Raw genomic sequence first — 21511 nt, 5'->3', positions numbered from 1 at the left:
GGTGCGAGTGGGGCGGAGGTTGGACAGGAGGAACTTCCAGAGTGGGGTGCAGCCTAGGACCCCACTGCTGTGGGGAGCACTCCTATCCTGGACAACCCTCAGAGGAGGAAACACCCCACCCTTGTGGGCTGGTGAGGGGCATGTATTCTTTTCAGAGAGAGGGGAAAAAACTCAAACCCAATTGCTACTGACATAGCACTGAGCCTAGCAGCAGCAGGGACTCAATGGTCATAAATTAGGATGGAAGGGCAGAAAAGCACGTCCAAAAAAACAAACACATTGCTTTATTTTGAGACAAAGAACATTGTATAAAAAAACTCCAGTTGTAGAAATCAGCAGACACACATCTAGTTCATATACAGATTCTGTACTCGTGGGCCCTGCCCTTCAGGCTACAGTCAGTCTAGGCACAGACTCTGTGCACATGGGCACTGCCCTTACAGCTACACTCTTAAGAACAGGTTGGCACAGCCCCCCTGCTGGCACAGCTCTGTGGAGTGATGCCCCAGGATGGGAGAGGATGTAGTGACTGGCTACAGTCCTCTCCGTGGCACCTCCACAAAGAACAGTCTTGGGGGAGATGCTGGGTCAGCCCAAGCATGTTGCCTCTCCTGTCCCTGGCTCCCAAGCAGGAAACTGTCTCTTGCTTTTCCTTCACAGCCATCCTGGCTCTCTCTGGGAGGGACATCTTTGCCAAGCTCAGTGTCCATCCATGTAAGCCCAAGCCCCTTTCAGCTCGGCTCCCACAGTGCCCTTCTAAGAGGCCATGTCCGCACAGCCCGTTTCTTTGGCTTAAGGGCAGGAATGAAGGGGAAAGGACTGTCCACTTCTTTGTCCATCCCTCTGAGGTGGAGGCGAGGATGGCACTGTCAGGCTTGCTGACCTCCTTTGGGTTGAAAGCTTTAATACTGACCCGTTTTGATGCTGCTGGGTGGCAGCTTGTGCATGTGGTAGGAGTGGTTCCCAGGACTAGGGCTTTGGGAGGGGCCCCAGGCAGGTGAGGGAGGCCTGCCCTGCCCCCTCAGCCCAGTTCCAGTTCTTACAATGCACACAGCATACACCTTCATAGGGTTTGCAGCAGCAGGAATGGCAGGAGCAGCACAGCCCAGGCGAGTGGGAAGAGGCGGGGGGCGGCACTGTGACCAATGCTATGTAGAACCTGCACCTCTGGGTCATCTGCAAGGTGAGAGGGCAGAGGCCCCCAAGGTGAGCGGCCCCCCTATTGGCACTGGCCCTCAGCCCAGCGAGGTTCCCCCTGCCCCTGACTGGCAAAAGAGCCACCTCCTATACCCAACCTCTTCAAGCAGACCCCCTTTTGTGCCCCAGGCCCAATTTGCTCCAGCCACCTACCTGCTGGAAGCCTCTTCTCCTGTGCATTGGCATGGGCCTGAGGACTGTGAGCTGAACGATAAGGATGGTCTTAGGTCAGGTACTTGGTACACCAAGGAGGCAGAGGGGTGGGAATGCTGGGTGGGCTGGGCAGTGGGACTTCCCAACCATCCCAGATCACTAGACCAGGCCCAGAATAGGGATGGAGCAAGGAGGCCCACAAGGCTGTGACACTCACTGATTTTGCCATTGACGTTCACCTTCAACCTCAAGCACTGGTCTTCCTGGTAGTGGATGGGTTTGGCTACAAAATAAATCCAGAGAGTGATAAGGAAGGAAACTTTTTTGGAAGAAAATATAAGCGTAAATGTCTCTGACCCTGCTTTCTCAGTCCCTACTCATTTTAACCCCTCTCTTCCCTCTAATCTTTGATTCTCACCTTCCTTAGTTTTTACCCACTTTCTGCCCCAAGTTCAGTGCAAGCTCCCATTCTTGGGAATAACCCCTGACTTTGGAGGTGGTGGTAAAAAGAACATAGACACTGTCCCCTCCCTACAGCCCATCCTCCACTCCCCCCAGCCTGAAGTTGGGGGCAACCTGCACAATATGTTCCCCTTACCCGGCCACTTTGTCCTCGCCCTGCCTAAGCCCCACTGACAGGGTGAGGCCTGGATTCATTCTGTACAAAGCTGATCTCACAACTTGTAAAATCCACCAGTGGCTCTCCACTGCCCTCAGGATAAAGTCCAAACTCCTTAGCACTTCTTAGGCCCCTATGCTCTACCCTGTCTACTTCTCCAAGCTCCTATCTCCCCACTTCCAAGTGTCCCTCCTGTTCCAGTCAGTCTGAACCATATGAAGTTCCCTGAAGATGTCATGCTCTCTTTGCACACCACGTCCCCTTGTTTGGCCAGCTCCTCTGTCTGTCCTGAACTCTTGGGTCATCTTCCCCAGGAAGCCTTCTCTGAGGTGCGCCCCCCACCCCAGACCAGCAGGTACTCAAGTCATTTCCGCAGGGCCCCTGAGCTCATATCTACCATATCACCCTGTTCTAATGGTCTGTTAATCTATGTATGTCCCTTTCCAGGTTCCTGGAGGACAGGGACTCTGTAATGTTTTATTTATCTCTGCGCCTATAGTGCCAAGCAGAGTGCCCAGGACACAGTAGAAGCTCACTCCACATTTGTAATGGGAATGAACGAAAACAGACTTCAGGATTGGAAGGGGCCGTCCGCTGCTTGCCTTCCCACTAAGCATGTACTGAAGCATGTACATCATGCCAGGTGTGTCTCCCAGTGTATGCACCTGTGTGCATGCCTCCCGGGCACTCACAGATGTAGTAGTAGCTGTGTCCCTCTTTGAACTCCTTGCCCAGGGTAAAGGGTGTGAAGCGCTGGAACTTCTCAGACAGCTTCTCTGGGCCATGCCTGGCACTGGGCTGGTTGCACTGCCAGCGGACCTGGTCCTTGGATTGGGGTTGGCACAGTTGGTACTGCTCGCGCTCCACCAGGTACAGTGTGTACCGCTCCATGGCAGCGTCTGCCACAGACTCATCCTCATAATGAGGACAGATGATGTCCAGGTAGTCATTTAACTGCACGTGTACTGTGTAGTCCTCATTCCGAAACCTGGGCATGCGCAGAGGCAGAGAAAGCTGGTGGTCACTCAGAAGCCAGGCCAGAGCCTTGAGCTTCCAAATGTTTACATGACCCCTCACATTTCATACTGGACCACCGCCCCCACCAAAGATTTTTTAAAACTCTCAACTTCCAGTATTTAATTTACTGATCTTGATCTCTTTGTTTTTTGGGTTTTTTTTTTTTTTGCAGTACACGGGCCTCTCACTGTTGTGGCCTCTCCCGCTGCGGAGCACAGGCTCCGGACGCGCAGGCTCAGCGGCCATGGCTCACGGGCCCAGCCGCTCCGCGGCATGTGGGATCTTCCCGGACCAGGGCACGAACCCGTGTCCCCTGCATCGGCAGGTGGACTCTCAACCACTGCGCCACCAGGGAAGCCCTGATCTTGATCTCTTAAATATCTTTCCACCATCTCCAAACATTCCATCATCTGCCACTAATCCTCTAAATAGCATCCACTTAGTATCTTTCAGGTATCAAGGCACTTCCCATAACCTCCCTGATATTTACCTAAGGATAGGCTTCTAAATATTTCCTCTGCTCACTCTTCTACCTATAAATATTTCCCCAACTCTATTCTACCACTTGCTCCTTTAACTGCTATTAGACCTCAATCTGAGAACCTACTGGCCCATTCTATAATCAAGATCCACATAACCCTTTCTCTTTCCCATGGTAGTACTCGGCGTCCAACAATCTGTCTTCACTTCTCTTACTCCTCTCATTTTTCCCCTTGACCCACTGAGTATATCTCACATTGTTCAACTTCACTTTTCCCCCAACACCCAGGACATCCATGCCCACAGATAATGTCCAGTCCTTTTGAGTTAAACTGCTTTAATCAATTCATCCAGTGCCCTCAAATCTCCCCTTCTAGCTACTCAAATCTATGCTCAGCTCTCCTTGTCCACTTCTCTCAAAGCACCCCAAAACCTCTCTGTCCCTTTATCTCCAAAAGCCATACTTTCACCTCTTGTGAAATGAGCTCCAGAAATGCTGGAGTTCTCAGATCTGAGAAGGCCTCTCCCCTCCCTCTTCCCAAGATGGAGCGAGCTCCCCTCCCCCAGCCCATTTCCCCCAGGCTCCAAAGGCTCCAGCCGACTGCCCACCGACCCCTCCCCCGCAGCTCTAGACACCTGGCTCCAGTCTAGGTGGGGTCCTAGTAGGGGAAAAAGTGCCTCCCCACCTCCCTCTCCAAGCCGGTCAGCTTCTCTGAATTCCACCAACCACTGCCAGCTAGAGACTCAGCAGAGTTGGCTGCCAACTTGCTTCAAACCAAAGCCAGGGGCATGGGTGGTGGGGAGAGGGGCAGGGGTTAGGGCAAGAGGCCTCTGAGGTGGGCACCCACTGCCCAGTCAGCATGACCCTTAAGAGGCCTGGCTCTGCAGGAGCAGGCCAGTGCTCCAGCTAGGCTTACCAAGGCCCCTCCCCCACCCTGGGGAAAAAGAGAGATAGAGAGAGAGAGAGAGAGAGAGAGAGAGAGAGAGAGAGAGAGAGAGAGAGGGAGGGAGGGAGGGGGCGCAGAGAGAGGCTTTTAAAATTCCTCTCTGGAGAGATAAACATAGAAGCCATTTCAGAACAGGTATTTCAGCTCTGGGTCTGGCGTCTTTCCTCCATTCCCATGACGGGCACTGACTCATTCTTCATCTACCTCTGCCACCCACCCCAGCATTCATGAGAACCTGTGAAAATTTCCCTTGTCAAATGTGGACAGCCCCCAGGACGGCCCAGTGCCCACTTGCTCTGGGCACTGTCCTCCAGGCAAAGGGAGCTGACAGGTCTGAATGGGTGGGGTACCTGCCCCTCTAGCACCAAGGAGGCCAGGGTGCAGCTCACAGTGGCACTGCCCTTCTTCCCATGCTGCCCCCTGACTGGGGCCTGGAGATCCCAGGGCTGATGCCCACTGCCCTGAGTCACCCATGCCAGCCTCATACCCACCCAGCTCATTACCACCTCGTCTTTGCCCTCAAGCTGGGCCTGGCTTAGCTGCTTGTGGCCTCCACTCTGGGCTGGCTTTCTCTTTAGTCCTGGGTATGGTAGAGTGTGTGTGTGTGTGTGTGTGTGTGTGTCCAGATGGACAGGGCAGAAGCTGTGCTTGGTGGGTGTGCCCATCACCCCCCTCCTGGGGGTACAATCTGCTCCACTTAGCACTCCTTTGACTCTTGCTCTCCATCTGGGAAAGGGGGGCAGCGGCGTCAGGGAAGGCGGGGAGGGGGGGCAAGGAAGAGGCTCCTTCCTGAAAGAGAGGAAACCTGGGAGCTTGGGAACGGAAAAGGCCAGGGTCCCCCCCTCCCTACTCCTGGCTTCCTGTCCCCTCCTCCTCCTTCAGCCAACACCTGGCACAGGCATAAACAGGGACTTTGCTCTCTCCCTCTAGGACAAGATTGGGTCAAAGAAGCAAAGAACAGAGAGCAAGGAGTGAGGTGGGGGAGGGCTGACTGCACTGTCCCGTCAGACGGCCAATGGGCAAGAGGGCATTGCCCTCTGGGTTGGCAGCTGGCTGTTCCCTCCCTGCCCAACACGCCACAGACGACAGACCCCCTACCAGGCAATGCTGCCACAGGGTCAAGAGGAAACTGGCACAATCTGTTTCTCAAGGGGAGTGGGGGGTAGGTCTGCTAGGGCTGCCGGTGGCTGGGCTGAGTGAAGTGTTTTTCACCCCGACCCCAAGGTGTCCAGCCCTCCTCTCCTGACTCCACCTTACCCCCTTCTCCCGTTTTCCTGCAAATATTGTTCCCATAACTTCAGAAAACTCAAGAACAAAGAACAAAGGGTCCGATGGAGCTTCTCCCTCCCCATACCATTTGCCTCACAGCCCTAAACCTGCCCCGGAGAAATTAACTCCTTCCTGCCCAGAGCCCTTTGTAACCCTTTTAACCCCTTCCTGTCCTCTGGAACCTTTCCCACGACCTCCCTCTCCCTTTCTCTTCAGTTTTACTACCTGAACCTCAGATACCCTCAAGCCTACCCACACACAGCATATGTGCCTCATTCATGCCACCTCAAAAGACTCTTGAGGGGGGAGGGCTTTCCAGGGTGACCTTAAATACAGAATGAACACTTAATGCTGGCAGCCCAGGTCCCTCCTGAAGGGTCCTTCCAGGATTACAATAAGCATTCTGCTTACTCCGGATGTCAAGACCTGTCAGTGTGGGCAGATGCCCAAGTAACACACAAGGAGAGGCACAGAGGCTTTCTCAGTGGAAGGGCCTAGAACAAGAGCCCTGGCGGCCAGACAGAGTGGCCCCTGCTAAAGGCAGGAACTGTTCAACGCGGGTCCCTCACTTCGGAGTAACAGGGGTGCCAGAAGGAAGGAAAAGAGGGGAAGTGGCAGCGCCTGTGCAAGCCGATGCGGGCAGGGTCCTGCCCTGGGGTGGGGTACTCCCAGCTATGGGGGAGAAGAAAGTCTATGGGATCCCTCCCGCCACCGGTCACCTCCCCGAGACTCAGGTTAGGGGCTAGCCGGGACAGTTAACCTGGAGCGGGGAGCAGTGCCAACCGGGCGCCCAGGCTGTCGGCCGGAGACTCGGGGCTTACTTGGGGTTTGAACTGTTCCAGAAGACGGTGTGGCGGTCAGCAGCGGCCAGACTGCAGCACAGACCCAAGAGAGGGGCCCAGAGGAACTCCATAGCGCGGGGCCGGGCCAGGCCGGGCGGGGACGAGGGTCTCCTCCGGGTCTGGGTTCCCGCAGGATTTCTCCGCGGCGCACTCAGCACAGTGCTCACAGCTCTGGGCCCTCCGCCTCGCGACTCCGCCTTTTGGGCCGGCGCCGCCCGACACCCCGCCCCGCCCCCGCCCCGCCCGGCGCGCGGCTGCCCTGGGCCTGGGGGCTGGGGAGGTGGAGGAAGGGAGGGCAGGGGGGAGGGGAGGAGAGGGGAGCAAAGCGCGCACCGACAAATCTGCTCAGCGCTGTGTGTTTGCTCACTCGTGGATCCGCGTGCAGCTTTGTGGGCCTGTGCTGGCTGGTGGGTCTGTGTCCCCCGCCCAGTCTCGTGCGGGAGAAGGGAACGAACTCCACGTGCGGGTCTGCTAACCAGCGGGTGCGGGACCCAGCTGGCGGGCGCCGTGCGCCGATCTTGAAGGGTGCGAGGTTGTTGATAGGTCCCGCACCTTTCCCGAGTCTTGCACACCCAGGCTCGGGCGCCCGCGTGTCCACACTCTCCTCCTACCCACCCCCTTCCTGGACTCTGCGCTCGGCTGCGTCTCCCCACACACGCTGCTGTTTGTTTTTGTTGGGTTTGTCAATGTTGTCTTTGTTTGGGAGATTGTGTCATCGCCTAGATGCCGGGAATAAAGTGCAACCCTGTGTGTGATCAAGTGTGTAACGTGTGCGGCCGGGGCTTAGGGCGCCTCTGTCCGTCAGTGCCTGTGAGAGGGAGGAAGACTCGGGATTCTGGGCCCGCGAGGGGGTTCGCTCGTTTCTAAGGCTCCAAAGGGCACTAATGACCTGTGTGTGAGTGTGTGCTAACACGTGTGTACCGTGCGAACAGGCTTTGAATATGGACTGTGAGAATCTGGGCCTGAAGGGTGACAGACTGTAACCACACATGTGCATCTGGCATGTGTAAATACGTGTGATGGCGCGCAAGTGTGAAAGCGTTTGTGAGTAGTATCACAGCCACGTGTGGGGAAGCGTGTGAAACTTTGACGTACGTATGCTAATGTTTGTGAACAGCGTGTGAAGAGGAGGGGAAACATGCACAGGAGAGCAACGTCTGGGGGCTGGGGGCTGAAGGCGGGGAGGGGGTTTTTGTGCAGCGTCCCAGACTAGGCGACTGGGTCTGGCCCAGTTTGGGCTGGGTCTCCCAGTCAGTCAGGCCCCAGTATCCAGCTCGCCACCCCGCACCCGGAGCAGTGTAAACAAACCCGCTGGAATTCGCCTCTCGGGGCTCCTCTTCCCGCCAGGATCTGCACCGTCTGGGGCAGGGGTTGGCGGGTGAGTGACTGCCTCCCAGATCTTGGGGCGGAGAGGGCGGGCAGGTGTTTGATCAGGTTCGTGTGTCTGTGTGTGTGTGTGTGTGTGTGTGTGTGTGTGTGTGTGTGTGTGTGTGTATCTGGAGCTGGAAGTCCTAATGCTGTATGACTGCGTGCGTTTGGTGATTCATGTGTGTAATTGTGTAGCTGTTTGCATGCCCGTCCGGAGTTGATTTTGCGAGTCTGTACACACCCCTGGCCAGCCGTTCCAAGCGGCTGAGCAACGCGGGAAGCCGCAGACCCGGGGCCCCCTTGAGGCTAGAACCCAGCTTCCCCGGTTCCCAGGCTGTTTCATCCTCCTCCTTTACGGCCAGGCCTGGCCGCAGCCCCTGTAATTACGCGGAGCCGGAACGCAGCTGCTAGTCCGGCGCTGGCCCCGCCGGGGAGGAGCCTGGGACGGCGGAGGGCCTGGGCCGGCCCTACCCCGTGGGGGACGCAAGTTGCTAGAGGCCCTACTCAGCCGGATTCCGCCGCGCGTAGGATAAATATTTACCCCGCGCGAACTAGGGGCTTGGCTCGGTGACCTGACGGCCGGGTCCCGGCCAGGCGTTGCGCACGGCCCCTACCACCACCCCCTCGCGCGCACCTGCCCCCAGGCGACGTGCCCGGCCCTGCGTTTACCCGAGGTGCAGCCCGCCCCTCCCGCCGGGGCCGAAGTCTACCCGCCGAACCAGCCCCAGGACGGCGCCTCACGCGAGTTTTGCTCACCTGGGAGGGCACCTGGGTGTCGGCCACCCACGTGTCCCAGGCGAGATTACCCCACCCCTCTGCTCGTGTCCCAAAGAATAGAAGTCCCACGAGGGCAGGGAGTTTTGCTGGTTCACTGCTGTATTGCCAGCGCCTGGCACAGCACCCAGCACGCGTAGTAGGTGGTCAAGAAATCTTTGTTGAGTGAGTGAAATCTCTGTTCAGTGTTACTTCTGCGGCACGTACTGCTCTGAAAAGAAACCAGAAGGGTTGGAGAAGGAAGGGGTGATGGTAGTTCTTCAGAGAGGGTGGCCCAGGATTGCCCCCTGGAGGAGACAGTTTGGGGCACGTTCCCCCATTTCTCTGACCGCCGGGATTTCTGGGCGGGAAAGTGTGGGGTCCCCTGGGCTGCGCCGCTCGGGCCGGGCAGGTTCGGGCTCGCTCGGCCCAGCCCGGCGGGGCCATGTCCGTTCCCGCCCTGCCTGCGTGTAGTGGAGAAGAGGTGGGGGGAAATTCTAGGCACGAACGGGACGCGGAGCCCTCTTTCCCCAGCTTGGCGCTGTCCCCAGCATTCTCTCTGAAGGCTTGGAGCTCAATCACTCTTCTCCTATCCTAGTATTTGTGCGTATGGGGGTCTTTCGTCCGAACTAATGGGACACCTCGAGACCCCAGCTGTTGTGATGAGCACCTAAGGTAAGGGTGCGTCTAGGATAAAATCCCTGCCCTTGATTAGCCCTCAGACCAGTAGGGGAGATAGAGAAGCCACCATTTATACAATAGACTTGCTACGAGGAAAAGCCGAGATTGCAAACCCACAACCTCCCTCGCGCTGCCTGGACACTCCGACAGCCGCTGCGACTCCTGGTGGACCAGGAGGAGAGCTGCAGGTACTGAGAGACCCAGACCGAGACCGCAGAAGGGACTTTGGCTCGGAGACTCGACCTGCAAACTAGCTCAGCCCCGTGCCTTCCCCCATCCCAGCCCCCAGCCTGCCCAGGCGGGTCTTGTCTTGGTTCTTGCTTTGGGCTACCTCTCACCACAAAGTTGTGCGCCTGTGTTGGCTCTCAGCATCGCCACCCTCAGGCAAACATCTGTGCTCAGTGGCGGGAGCCGTCTGAGGTGTCTGTCTGTCTGCCTGCCTGTCTGGGAAATTCCCCTCATGAGTCCTTTCTGGAAATTCCTCGGGGACAGGAGTAACCCTCTGAGGGCCGTGGGGGAGGCCCAGCCTCTGGAGGTAGGTGCTGTCCACCTGTCGGGCACTGTTGGCCTGGAGGTACCATTCCCAGTCTGGACCGTGCAGAGCTACTTGGTTGCTACTGCCTTGCTGAGCGCCCTGTGGTTTGGGGTGGGGAAGGCCAGAACCACAAGGCCCTGGGACACAGCCAACCTGGCACAGCCTCTAAGGGCATCACTGGGCAGTGGGATGAGGCAGGGTGCAGAGGAGGTGATACAGAGCTTGAAGCAGTCTCTGCTCCTCTCCCTATGTCATTATGAAAAATGAAGTGTATGTTTCCCATTTTATTAGTAATGTGTGTATATTTTTCAAAAGTTGAACAGAGAACAGGAGAATAAAGGGGAACCACCAGCTACTGTGAACATCTTCAACCCTTCCCTGGCAGCTTTTTGTTTGTAAGGTTTTGTTTGCTTGCTTTTAGATATTGTGTTAAATATGACTCATTTCTATCTTGTAATTCTTTTTTCCCCTTTAACTTTACAACAGAAGATATTTTCATGTATAAACTCTTTGTAAACAATATTAAAAATATTTTTAAGGTTTATTTGTTGTGATTGTTTATGAGATATTTCTCTCTATATATTTTTAAAATTTATTTATTTTTGGCTGTGTTGGGTCTTCATTGCTGCGCGCGGGCTTTCTCTGGTTGCGGTGAGCGGGGGCTACTCTTCTCTGCGGTGCGAGGGCTTCTCACTGCGGTGGCTTCTCCTGTTGCGGAGCCCATGCTCCTGCAACAAGAGAAGCCACCGTCATGAGAAGCCTGCGCACCGCAAGGAAGAGTAGCCCCCGCTCGCTGCAACCAGAGAAAGCCCGCGCACAGCAACGAAGACCCAACACAGCCAAAAATAAAAATAAATAAAATAAATAAATTTATTTAAAAAAAAAAGAAGGATGGGACCGTGGTTTCTGCACAGAAAACACCAGAAGGTGTTTGTTAATGATGCCACCAAAAATTAATCACTTATATCAAATACTGTACTGGGAGGTGCTGGGGGCTCTGAAATATACCCTTGTCCTAAAGGAATCTAATCTGCTTGCAAATATGTACTGAGAATATAAAATAAGAATTATAATAGTGGTATAAGAGGAACAACAGGCTGTGGGCTCACAGAGGAAGGAGGGTTTATTTGGGGTCAGGAATGCTTCACAAAGGAGGGGATATATATGTTTTTTCCTCTGCCTGCTTTTGAGTCTGCCAACATAGCTGACTCAGGAGGAGATATTTGAAATGGGTTTTGGAGGATAAGTAGGCATTCATATTCAGGGATGAGGGGAAAAAAACACAAGTAGAGGGGTTAGGGTATGTGCAGCGAATACTCTGGTATAGCTAAAATTACAGAATGGGTCTGGGGGAGTGGCAAGAGATGAAAGCAGAAGGAGGTTTGGGGGCCATGTTGCCAAGGGCCTTGACTGCCATGCTCAGGAGTTTGAACATTATTCTGTAGCCCATAGATGCTTAAGTAGGAAACAATCCGATTTGTATTTTAGAAAAATCACTGTGGGTAACAATGTGGGTAGAAGAGGAAGCTCAGAGGTAGGGGGGCTGGTTAGGCCTGAGCTGCAGGAGTTCTGGTGGGAGTGAGACGGGCCTGAAGCTGAGGAGCAGCAGAGGGAGGAGAGCAGAGGACAGATTAGACAGAGTTGGATGAGAGCTGAGCCATGGGCAGGAGGCCGGGAGGAGTCTGGGAAGGCTTGGTGGGCAGAAGTGCCATTTACATATAGGAAATGGAGGCGAGGAACAGACCCAGGAAGGATAAATAAAGAGGACAGTTTTGGACATTGTATCAATTAGGAGTGATTTTGGCTGCAAATAACAGAATACCCAACTACTAGTGGTTTAAGCAAGAGGTTTTATGTTTCCCCCAACACAAAGCCCTCTGATGTGGGACAGCAGCTCGACAGTGTCGTCAAAGACCCAATGCTGTCCGCCTCTCTGCTCTGCTGTCCTCATGACTCTGGTTACAAGATGGCTGATTGTACAAGAGCTACATTCAAGCTGCAGGAGCCACAGGAAGAAAGGGTGGGAGCAAGAGGGTTTCTCCTCCTAAGGGTCTCTTTCTATCTGGTAAGAAAATCTTTCCTAGCAGCTTCCTAGACAACTTACTCTCGGGAGAGAACTGGTTCAGTGTCCATGGCTACAGCAGCATTTGTGCAGGAGAAGGGACAGTGCTGGAAGGCTGGGGCTGGGCCTGGGACCCTCCTCCCTCAAATGGGATCTGCTCTGTTCCCCAAAGAAACAGGAGTCTTGTTAGACTGGGAGCAGGATAAGCACTGAAAGGTGCCTGCGCAGACATGTTGCATTTGAAGATCAGTGGGATTTCCAGGTGGAGGTGTCTAAAGGAGGCAGTTGGGGATGGGAGCCAGGAATCGTTTCCCTGTGATTTTGACTGGGGAGAAATCCTTCCTTCCCAGCTACCCAGCCTTGGTCCTCTGGTCCTCCAGGGTAGAACAGCTGTGTGAGGGTGGGCGAGAAGACATTTACTCTCAATGCAGCTGATAAACCTCTTTTCCACTTCCCTGTCCCCCTCCCCCTCCCCTCCCCCTAATCTTTCACTATAACATAGTGTAAAAGCAGGAATTTAGACACTTTTATTTCAGAGACATTACTTTTACATAACTTTTTTTTCCTAATTACAGAAGGAATACATGATCAATGCAGAAAACTTGGAGAAGCACAAATGAAGAAAGAAAAAAAATCACCCAAAGAAGTTAAATCTCAGAAGCAAGCACAATTCACAGTTCTTTTCCCCATGGCTCTGGAATTTTTTATGGTAAATATCTTTGAGAGATTACAGTTTAATGCCCATGTTACGGCCAGCTCGGAATCCCTTACATTTGTGTAACATTTTACACTCTTCCAGTGTTTTCGGCTGTGTATTTTATCACATACTATTTCATCTTTATAGACTCCTACACATTTTGAGGTGGGCAAAAGCAGGAATTATGCCCTCACTGATTAGACATGATGGTATTCAGGACTCAGATGGTTAGCCTCAGCCTCGGTGGGGCTTGGGTCCACAGCACCTTATTCCTTCCACACCTCACTGCCCAACTCTCCTGGGTATAAAGGAAAGACCTGGGCCCAAAGTGCTGAATTTGCTGTGGGCAAATGGGGGAGTGTGTATGGAGAAGGGAAAGGAAGGGGGTGGAGAGGGGGCAGTTCCTTCCCTCACCAGAGCCCTTGAGGGAGAGGGAGGAGAGGGTCTGGGGAGGTGGGACGGGAGGGACCTGAGGGGGTTTGTGGGTCAGGCTTGTGAGATGCAGTCTTCCGGCGCTGAAACCTGCCCTGGCCTGTCCCTGCAGGCAGTAGATGTCCGGATAATGGCTTACTTTCCACTTCACCAAATATTTTTTGAGGTCAGTTTGTTTATTAGGCACTGCAGGGAAGGCCAGATAAGGCAACCTGTGAGCAGGAGAGAGAGTGGTGCTGTGAGAGCTGGGTCTGAGTCCCAGATATGGAAACTTGGGAAAGGCATTTTTCGTCTCAGAGCCTCCACTGTTTTCATCTGTAAGATGGGGGCAAGGCTACTTTCTTCCTGGAATTATTATATGGATCAAAGGAAATAGCTGCTGTGAGGGGCCTGGTGCTAAGCCTGGGGGAGAAGACTGTCAGTAAGGACTGGTGTATATTTCTCTTTACCTGGGCCTGACCTCCTGGACTGACTGGGGGTAAATGTGCTAACACTGGGAATGAGGAAGGGGAGTCTTTGGGATACAAGGAAGGTGATGGAGGAGGAGCCTTAGGAACACAAATATTTGTTCCTCCAGGTAGTACTTGATAAATGCCCCAGGGACAAGGCAGCCAAGAGCTCTGAGGTGCAGTGGGGGCAGAGATGAATGGGGGAAATCCTTTTGAGGGTTCCCCAGGTAGGGATGGTGGGTAAGGGCATTCCATGCCCAGAGGGAAGGTGCAGGCCTTTCTCCCCTGACTGCAGGGGCGAGGGGAAGGAGATGGGGAGAGGATCTACTCCCTCCACGTTCCTTATTGCCCCCCAGGCTCCATCTAGTACCCTCCATCACACTCTCCATCCACTAACTGTGGGCCAGGCACTGCTGGGTCCTGGAGATCCCGAGCTGGGTCTTAAAGAGGAGTAGGAATTGATGAAGTAAGGGGTAGGGGGGAAGGGCACACAGCATGAAAGGGTGACACAGCTTGGAGCTGGGCACAGGGAGGGGGCTGGAACCACGCAGAGAGGAGGGGCAGGAGTGTACAAAGAGCTGGAATGCAGGCGGAATGTGGTAAATACCTCGGGGAGACGGGCTCCCAGTGCTTTGTGACTCGGAAGAAAAAGCGCCTCACATGGGCAGAAGTCCCTGTGTGGGGAGGTGTCTGGATAGACATCCTGGAGGAGGCTCTTTGGAGATGTGGCTTACAGGAAAACTGCTTTTACATGGGCTGAGGACATTCCAGATTGGGCTGGAGCTGGCCAACCCAGAATGGCCTCAGAGACAAGCCGAGGGGGTTGTATTTCATTGGGGAACCCTAGGCTGAGGGAAGGCAGAGAGAGAGGGGAGGTTTGGAGACTTGAGAGTGGATAATGGGCAGGTTGCCCTGGGAATAATAACATCAGCTCGCGTTTATAGAACATGTTCTCCATTCCAGGCCCATCTGAAGCACGTTGTGTACATTAAGCGCTCACTGCTCACAATCTCCATAAGAGACAGGTAGTATCATCATCCACAATTTACAGATGAGCAAAGTGAAAGCACAGAGACGTTCATAACTTCCCCAAGGTCACACAGCTGGTAAAGCGGTGAAGCTGGAATCTGAAACAAGGCAATCTGGCTCAAGGGTCCTGATTTAACCACTGCACGGTACTATCCAGCTGTTCCTAGAAAGGGGCAACTAGTGCAGGCCACTGGGGGTGCAGAGGGATGCAAGGCCGTTCTGGAAATGATCTCTACAGGATGCAGCAGCTGTTTGGATGTGGGGGAAAGATGGAGCTGTTAGTTCAGCATCTGGAACCCAGGTGGGAGGCAGGGCCATGAAAGCCTCCAGATAAAATCCTTGCTCTCCCAGGCCTTTCTGCTAGAGCTCAGTCAGTCAGGTGCTTCCACCCAGGGCTCTTACTACAAAGGAAGGACTCAGAGATGTGAGGGCTTAGAATTCATTTCTCCCTAGACTCTTCCTGTGATCCTGGCTGTAGGCTTGGCTGCCCCATGTACCTTGGTTCCCAGCCTTTCCATCTGTTGTGTGAACTACTGGAATTCCTTCCAATAAATCATTTTTCTGCTTTAAGTGACCTGGAGTCAGTTTCTGTCACTGGCAAGCCAGGACCTGGATGGGTACAGAGGGAGTCGGTGATAATACCAAGGTCTAAAGCCTGGGAGACCAGAAGGGTCAGTTGCAGATGTATGTTTTGGAGGAAGGACAGGGAGTTCTGTTTCAGCAGGTTAAGTTTAAAAGTGCTTGAAAAAGCCTGGAGAGGGCTTCCCTGGTGGCGCAGTGGTTGAGAATCTGCCCACCAATGCAGGAGACATGGATTCGAGCCCTGGTCTGGGAAGATCCCACATGCCGTGGAGCAACTAAGCCCGTGTGCCACAACTACTGAGCCTGCGCTCTAGAGCCTGTGAGCCACAACTACTGAGCCTGTGTGCCACAACTACTGAAGCCCACGTGCCTAGAGCCCCTGCTCTGCAACAGGAGAAGCCACTGCAATGAAAAGCCCATGCACCGCAAAGAAGAGTAGCCCCCACTCTCCACAAATAGAGAAAGCCCGTGTGCAGCAACGAAGACCCAACACAGCCAAAAATAAATAAATTAAAAAAAAAAAACTTGAAAAAGCCTGGAGAGGGCTTCCCTGGTGGCACAGTGGTTGAGAATCCGCCTGCCAATGCAGGGGACATGGGTTCGAGCCCTGCTCCGGGAAGATCCCACATGCTGCGGAGCAACTAAGCCCGTGAGCCACAGCTACTGAGTCTGTGTGCCACAACTACTGAGTCCGTGTGCCACAGCTACTGAAGCCCCCACACCTAGAGCCCGTGCTGCGCAACAGGAGAAGCCACCACAATGAGAAGCCCGTGCACCACAATAAAGAGTAGCCCCTGCTCGCTGCAACTAGAGGAAGCCTGTGCACAGCAACAAAGACCCAATGCAGCCAAAAATAAATAAATAAAATAAATAAATTTGTTTAAAAAAGAAGGAGAAAGAAAAAGCCTGGAGAATGGGTTGAGAAGAAGTTTCTTCTTGGCCACTGGGCCTGAGGACAGTGCTTTGAGTTAGAAGTGTGGAGATGGAGCAGAGAATTAGGGTTTGAGGCGCTGGAACTGACATGAGAGAGTGGAGAGCTGGTTTGCAAACAGTGCCTGCAGGGAGCCAGGCAGGAATCATGAAAGAGTGAGGGGGCCCAGGTATATTTCTCAGGGAGGCAAAATGCAGGCTTCAGGCAAGCATCCCATTGCTTTAGTCATCCCAGCAGAGGGAGAGCATCTTTACTGTTTCAGCAAGAGCCCAAGGAGAACTCTCACCATCCTTCCTTGGGCCACACGCCCATTCCCCAAACAATCCTTGTGGCCTGGGGCTGCTGTGCTGGCACTAGCCAGGCTCAGGACAGTGGCTCACTACTGGACCTGGGAGGTGGACTGAGGATGAGGGGGGTCCCCCAGGAAAACTGGGCTTCTGTCCCCAGAAGGGGAAATGGAAGCTGGGCGAGCAAACAAGCAGATGTCAACTAAGGGAGCTTGGTAGCTTGAGAAGTTTGCAGAATGGAGGGAAGGATTCTTTTGGATGGAGAAATCTGGGCCCGGTTATAGGTAAAGAGGAGAAAACTACTGGAAAGAGTCTGGAGATACAGAGGGGAAACTGAGGAAGCAGGCCCCGGCAAGGACGTGTCGAGATGGCCTTCAGGCTGGAGGGTAGGAGTCCATCTTGGCGAAAGGAGGAACAGCTGTTTCCTCCGAGACGAGGCAGGTAGGGAGATGATGGTGGGAGGAGGGCCGAGAGGTACTGGAAGGAAGTCCCTAGGGAACCCGTTCCCAGGCCTCACCCAGGCTAAGAGCTTGGGCTTTGGAGACAGACTGCAGAGATTCAAATCCCAACTCTATCGCCTATTAGGATGTGATGCTGGGCAAATCCTATCCGGAGCCTCAGTTTTCTCATTTATGCAATGAAGATGATAATAACAGGGCCCACCCAAAGGGTCACAGAGAGGATTCAATGAGATAATGTATGTAAAGTACTTAGAAAAGCTGGCTAGTGTCTGGCATACGGAAAGACCTCAGGATTAGCTATTATGATGGTAATTCTTATGATTTTTATTGCAGAGAGCTCACAGTAACTGTATTGAATTCCAGTACAGCTGGCTCTGGCTCCCACCTGCTGACATAGGACCTCCAGCCACCTGCCAAGTCCCCCTCAAATATTGCTGATGGTCCCCACAGGGTGTTTCAAGTGGGTTCATCATTGTGTCTATGCGCCCTGAGCGCTGCAGCTGTTCTGTGGGGTACAGTGTTTTTCTGCTGGTGGGAGTGGGGCGGCAGGCATCTCCCTCTCCTCTCCTGTGTGACCTCGGTCGGAGGAGGGGAGGAAGGTCCTTGAGAAAGGCCACTGGTGTCTCCATGTGGTTTGGTGGGTCAGCTCTTCAGTTTTCATTTGCAGCTGCTTCTCTCTATGAGGCCTGACAGGCTTCCCCCCCGGGGCTGGGCTGAGGATGGTGTGCATATTCGCCACCTTGCTGTACTGTCCTGGGACCTCTAGTCCTCTCTGAGGATGACAGCTTTGCCACGGAGCCTTTGGGGAGCTTCCACAGCCCCTCCGGCAAGGGCACTCCTGTGAGGTGTTCTCTCCTGGCTGCCTGGTGATTGCCAACCCCAGTGCACACACAAGGCTCCGTTGAGCGACCTGCCTCAGCCCCTCCTGCCACAGCAGCCCAGCTGAGTCCCCAGCAGAAAGCCTGGGCAAAGAGACCGGCCTTGCCCCAGGCAAGGACAGACAAGGAAAATGGTGAGGGGCCAAGGACACAGCGGCAGATTCAGAGCCGGGCCCCTGGCAAGGCAGGTTGGGAGTGGGCCGTCTCTCTATCTCTGGGCTGTGCTCAGTCACCAAAGGCCCAAATCAGCCCTGAGGCCCCAAGGCCCTTATCAAAGCCAGTTATCCGCCTTCTGCCCCCACCCTTCTACCAGGCTAAGGACAGACCCAAGACCTCCCCCACTGCTTAGTCCCCATCTCTTTCCAGACTCCTGTTTCAGCAGAACTCTCTCCTCTTTCTTCTTCCGAAAAAGAAAAAGAAAAGAAAAAAATCCCCATATGTCATTTGAAGTACCTGGATCCTCTGTAGGAGTGGAGAAGGGCAGGGTACCAGCCAGCGACAATGCCCCGCCAGAAGAGTTTAATTGATTTTAGGACCAGTAGCTCTAATCTCCAGGGACAGAAAGCAGCTCAGTGGTTGCCTGGGATAGGGGGTGGGGGTGGCGATGGGGGTACTGGCTGGAAGGGGGCGTGAAGGAACTCTCTTGGGAGATGGCAATGTTCTTTATCTTGACAGGGGTGGTGATTACAGGGGTGAATACCTTTGTCGAGAAAATCATCATCAACCTATACACTTAAAATGTGTGAATATTATTGTGTGCAAATTATACTTCTCTAAAGGCGATACAAAAAAAAGATAGCTAACAAACAACAGCAAAGATTAACTGGAGACTCCAGTTTGTGAACCAGTGACAGGGACAGTGGATGAAGCAGCTGGGGTGGCTTCCTGAGGGTCCCCTGTGGGTGAAGGCGCTGGGCCAGGGGCTGGGGCACTGAGAGGGGCCTGTCTCGGCCAGCATCCTCTGGGTGCCCCAGTCCCCGCTATGAGGTCCTTTCCTTTGCCCACAGCCAGGCTCGCTCTAGGAACTGTCCGATTCATGGCAGGAAACTACGTCCTTGAGAAGGTTCCTCATAGGTCCACCCGGAGCCTGATAAATGGTTTTGTCCTGGGCTGCTTGTGTGGCTGGTGCTCTGAGGAGCAAGGACTGTTCCTTCTTTCCCACTGGCTACCGGGAATGCCTATAAAATAAACATGACTGAAAAAGCCGGTGACCACAGTAGACACAGAGGAAATGAAAAAAAAAACCCAAAATCAAAATAAACAAAACCCCCAAACCCACCCTGAGCCTCACACAGAAAAACCAAGATCCCTGAGCTGGGTGGGATGTAGAGCAGGCCTGTTTGGGGTGATATTTATACAAGGGGCTTGGTTCCTCCCTCGGGCAAGTACAGCAAGTTGTAAAATTTGAAGGCACATTTTAAAATTGTTTAAAGTCCTCCAAATGTGTTTCCTGTCTGGCACTGCATATGGGGTCTTGGTAATATGTGTGCGTGTGTGGCCTGGAGTATGTGTTAATGAGGGAGTCTAGAAGTAGTGATGGCCAAGGAGCCGACGAGAATCAGGGGCAAGAAAGGAGTCTGTTGTTGGTCAGGGTGTGTGTTCCTCGTGTTGGAATGCGTGTAAAGGGCCGTGGGACCTGGGAAGGTGGTTTAGTCTGGGAAATTAGCATCTTTTTAAAAACCACCATACTTATACATCATTAGTTAAAGGCCTATAGGGGTAATCATGCAGGTATGTGATTTTTACTTCTAAAGAAACTAGGTGGGATAATATTTGACAACATATAATAATTAGAATGTCGCAATACACATTTTGATCAATTAGATGATGATGATTTGTACTCCCGCACGTCATGGCCTTCTACCTTTGCTTAAGCTGTTCCCTCTGCCTGGATGCCTTCACCAGCTGTCAAAACCCTAGTCATCCTTCCCAGCTGGCTCAGTACCACCTCCCCACAGTGCGAATTAATCACTCCCTCTTCTGGGCCCCCATGACATTTTGTCTTTTACAATGTTTACTTTGTTCCTTCCTTTCTGAAATTTAGCTGAATAAGTGTCCGTTCCCCGTCACACATCCTTTGAGGACCAGAACCGACTTGGCTCTCAACGTCTTCCCTGCAGCTCTGTGCCCAGAGTGGGCTCTCAGTCAATGTTTGCTGAATTAAACTGTTTCTGTTTTTGTGTTTTTAAAGAGGGTTACTTTGCAGAAAATAAAGGCTCTGCATTGGCACAGACCTAATTTGGTAAAAGCCATCACACTTTAAGATATTTTTATTTCCTACTCTTTGAAGTTTGCCTCATGTAGAGTGTTGAGTGTACTGATTTGGGATTGGTGGAATTCAAAATCTAATTTGAAGAAAATGTGGTATTATGTTACTGTAGTTCTGATACATAATGTTTATCTTGTTAGGAAACCCTTTGTTTGGGGACAGCTTTTGTGGGAGGGCAAGATGGCCTGTGGTAAGTTTGTCTTTATTATGAAATTTCCTGGCATCTGAGTGATGAAGGATGGTGACAGTCTGGCAACTGGGCACCATTCCCTGTAGTGGTTTCTGGGATGGATAATGGGGAGCTCAAAACTGGGTATGGAAAAAACACTTGATTAGTGTGACTAATGGAAAGGCACCCCAAATGTAGCCTGATTAAATAGAAATGTTAAAGGGAGTGGCAATCTATAAGTTTAGCTGTTGTATTCAGCTCTCAAAAAAAAAAAAAATTACAGAAAGCAAAAGATGAAGGCTCCTTGGTGTTCAGTAGTGAGGCTGTCTTGGAACAGAACTGGAACAGATGCCTGGGGTGGGCTCTCTCATGAAGGTGGGTATTCACGCTTTTTTTTCTTTGCTTCCTGGCTGCCCCCGGGAAGATGTGGTGCCTGGGAAGAGACAGGTGCTTAGGAGCCAGGCAGATGGGGGTGGGGTGTGGGGTGGGGATTTAAGTGGTCTTGAGTCTCAGTTCTTGAGTCTCAGTTCCCTCATCTGCAGAATGTAAGGAATAATGAATACCTTACAAGGGTTTGGGATACTCTTGTAAATTGCCCAACACAGCGCCTGACAGATGTAAGCGCATATGTGTGGTAGTTCCTCCACTTAGCTTGTGGGGGTCCCCCATCCTCTCCTCCCAGCCTGTCTATGCTACCCTTTCTTCCAGATTAGACTTACCAGATTTAGCAGATAAAAATGGGGCATGCCCAATTTAATTGGAATTTCTGTCCATATAAGCAATGAAGAATATTTTAGTATAAGTATGTCCTATGGAATATTTGGAACATATGTATGCTAAAAAAGTATTCATTGCTTATCTGGAATTCCAATTCAACTGGGGGTTCTGTAGTTTATCTGACAACTGTGTGTCAAGGTGCATTTTCCTTTGTGAAGCCTCCTGGGTCAATTTAGTAAGCTCCACCCTCTGAACTCTTGTAACCCTTCATGACTTTGACACTTCCTTGGCATCCAGGAAACAGCACCACTTTTACTTATCACTAATAATAATGATCACTTGTTGCGCATCTGTGGTGCACCAGGCATGTAGGGTTACACAACCTGCCATGTTAGCCCTCCCACTAACCCTACATGGCTGGAATTAGTGTCCTCAGAGGCCCGAGGAGCATCAGTACAGCCCAGCGGGTACACAGTGGTATCATCCTTCAGGCCCAAGTGTGCAGGACTGAACCCAAACCCCACACTTCTGCTTCCTAGGTCTCTGTCAGTGCCCGGCCCACAGTGGCAGCTGCCCACGTTTATTGTTACGGAGAGTGCTGCTCCAAAGGGGAAGCACCACTATCAGAATTGATGTGGGGACGGAGGGGTTACGACCTGTTTCCTGAGTCCTAAAAACATTACGGCA

The 21511-nt window shown here is 52.8% G+C and overlaps 1 protein-coding gene across 1 annotated transcript; it reads right to left on the bottom strand.

Moving 5' to 3' along the window:
- Positions 1–261: 261 nt before the first annotated feature.
- EFNA1 (ephrin A1) lies at positions 262–6735 on the bottom strand. Its single transcript, XM_032602367.1, has 5 exons — positions 6504–6735; positions 2662–2957; positions 1568–1633; positions 1351–1401; positions 262–1176 (listed from the first exon to the last, which is right to left on the bottom strand). Exons 1-5 carry the CDS (start codon positions 6593–6595, stop codon positions 1064–1066), a joined length of 618 nt encoding a protein of 205 aa, XP_032458258.1. The 5' UTR covers positions 6596–6735; the 3' UTR covers positions 262–1063.
- Between the last annotated feature and the right edge of the window lie 14776 nt (positions 6736–21511).

The sequence above is a fragment of the Phocoena sinus genome, chromosome 1 (assembly GCF_008692025.1).
Source record: "Phocoena sinus isolate mPhoSin1 chromosome 1, mPhoSin1.pri, whole genome shotgun sequence".
Taxonomy (NCBI): domain Eukaryota; kingdom Metazoa; phylum Chordata; class Mammalia; order Artiodactyla; family Phocoenidae; genus Phocoena; species Phocoena sinus.
The sequence above is the reverse complement of the archived record's forward strand: the minus strand, read 5'-3'. Positions and strand labels throughout refer to the sequence as shown.

Excerpts from the sequence above, each read along its gene's own strand:
- EFNA1 (XM_032602367.1), bottom strand. The coding sequence starts at position 6,595 with ATGGAGTTCCTCTGGGCCCCTCTCTTGGGTCTGTGCTGCAGTCTGGCC. Across the intron at positions 1,634-2,661 it reads ACACAGCTACTACTACATCT|CCAAACCCATCCACTACCAG; the intron begins GTGAGTGCCCGG and ends TTTATTTTGTAG. Across the intron at positions 1,177-1,350 it reads GGAGAAGAGGCTTCCAGCAG|ATGACCCAGAGGTGCAGGTT; the intron begins GTAGGTGGCTGG and ends CTCACCTTGCAG.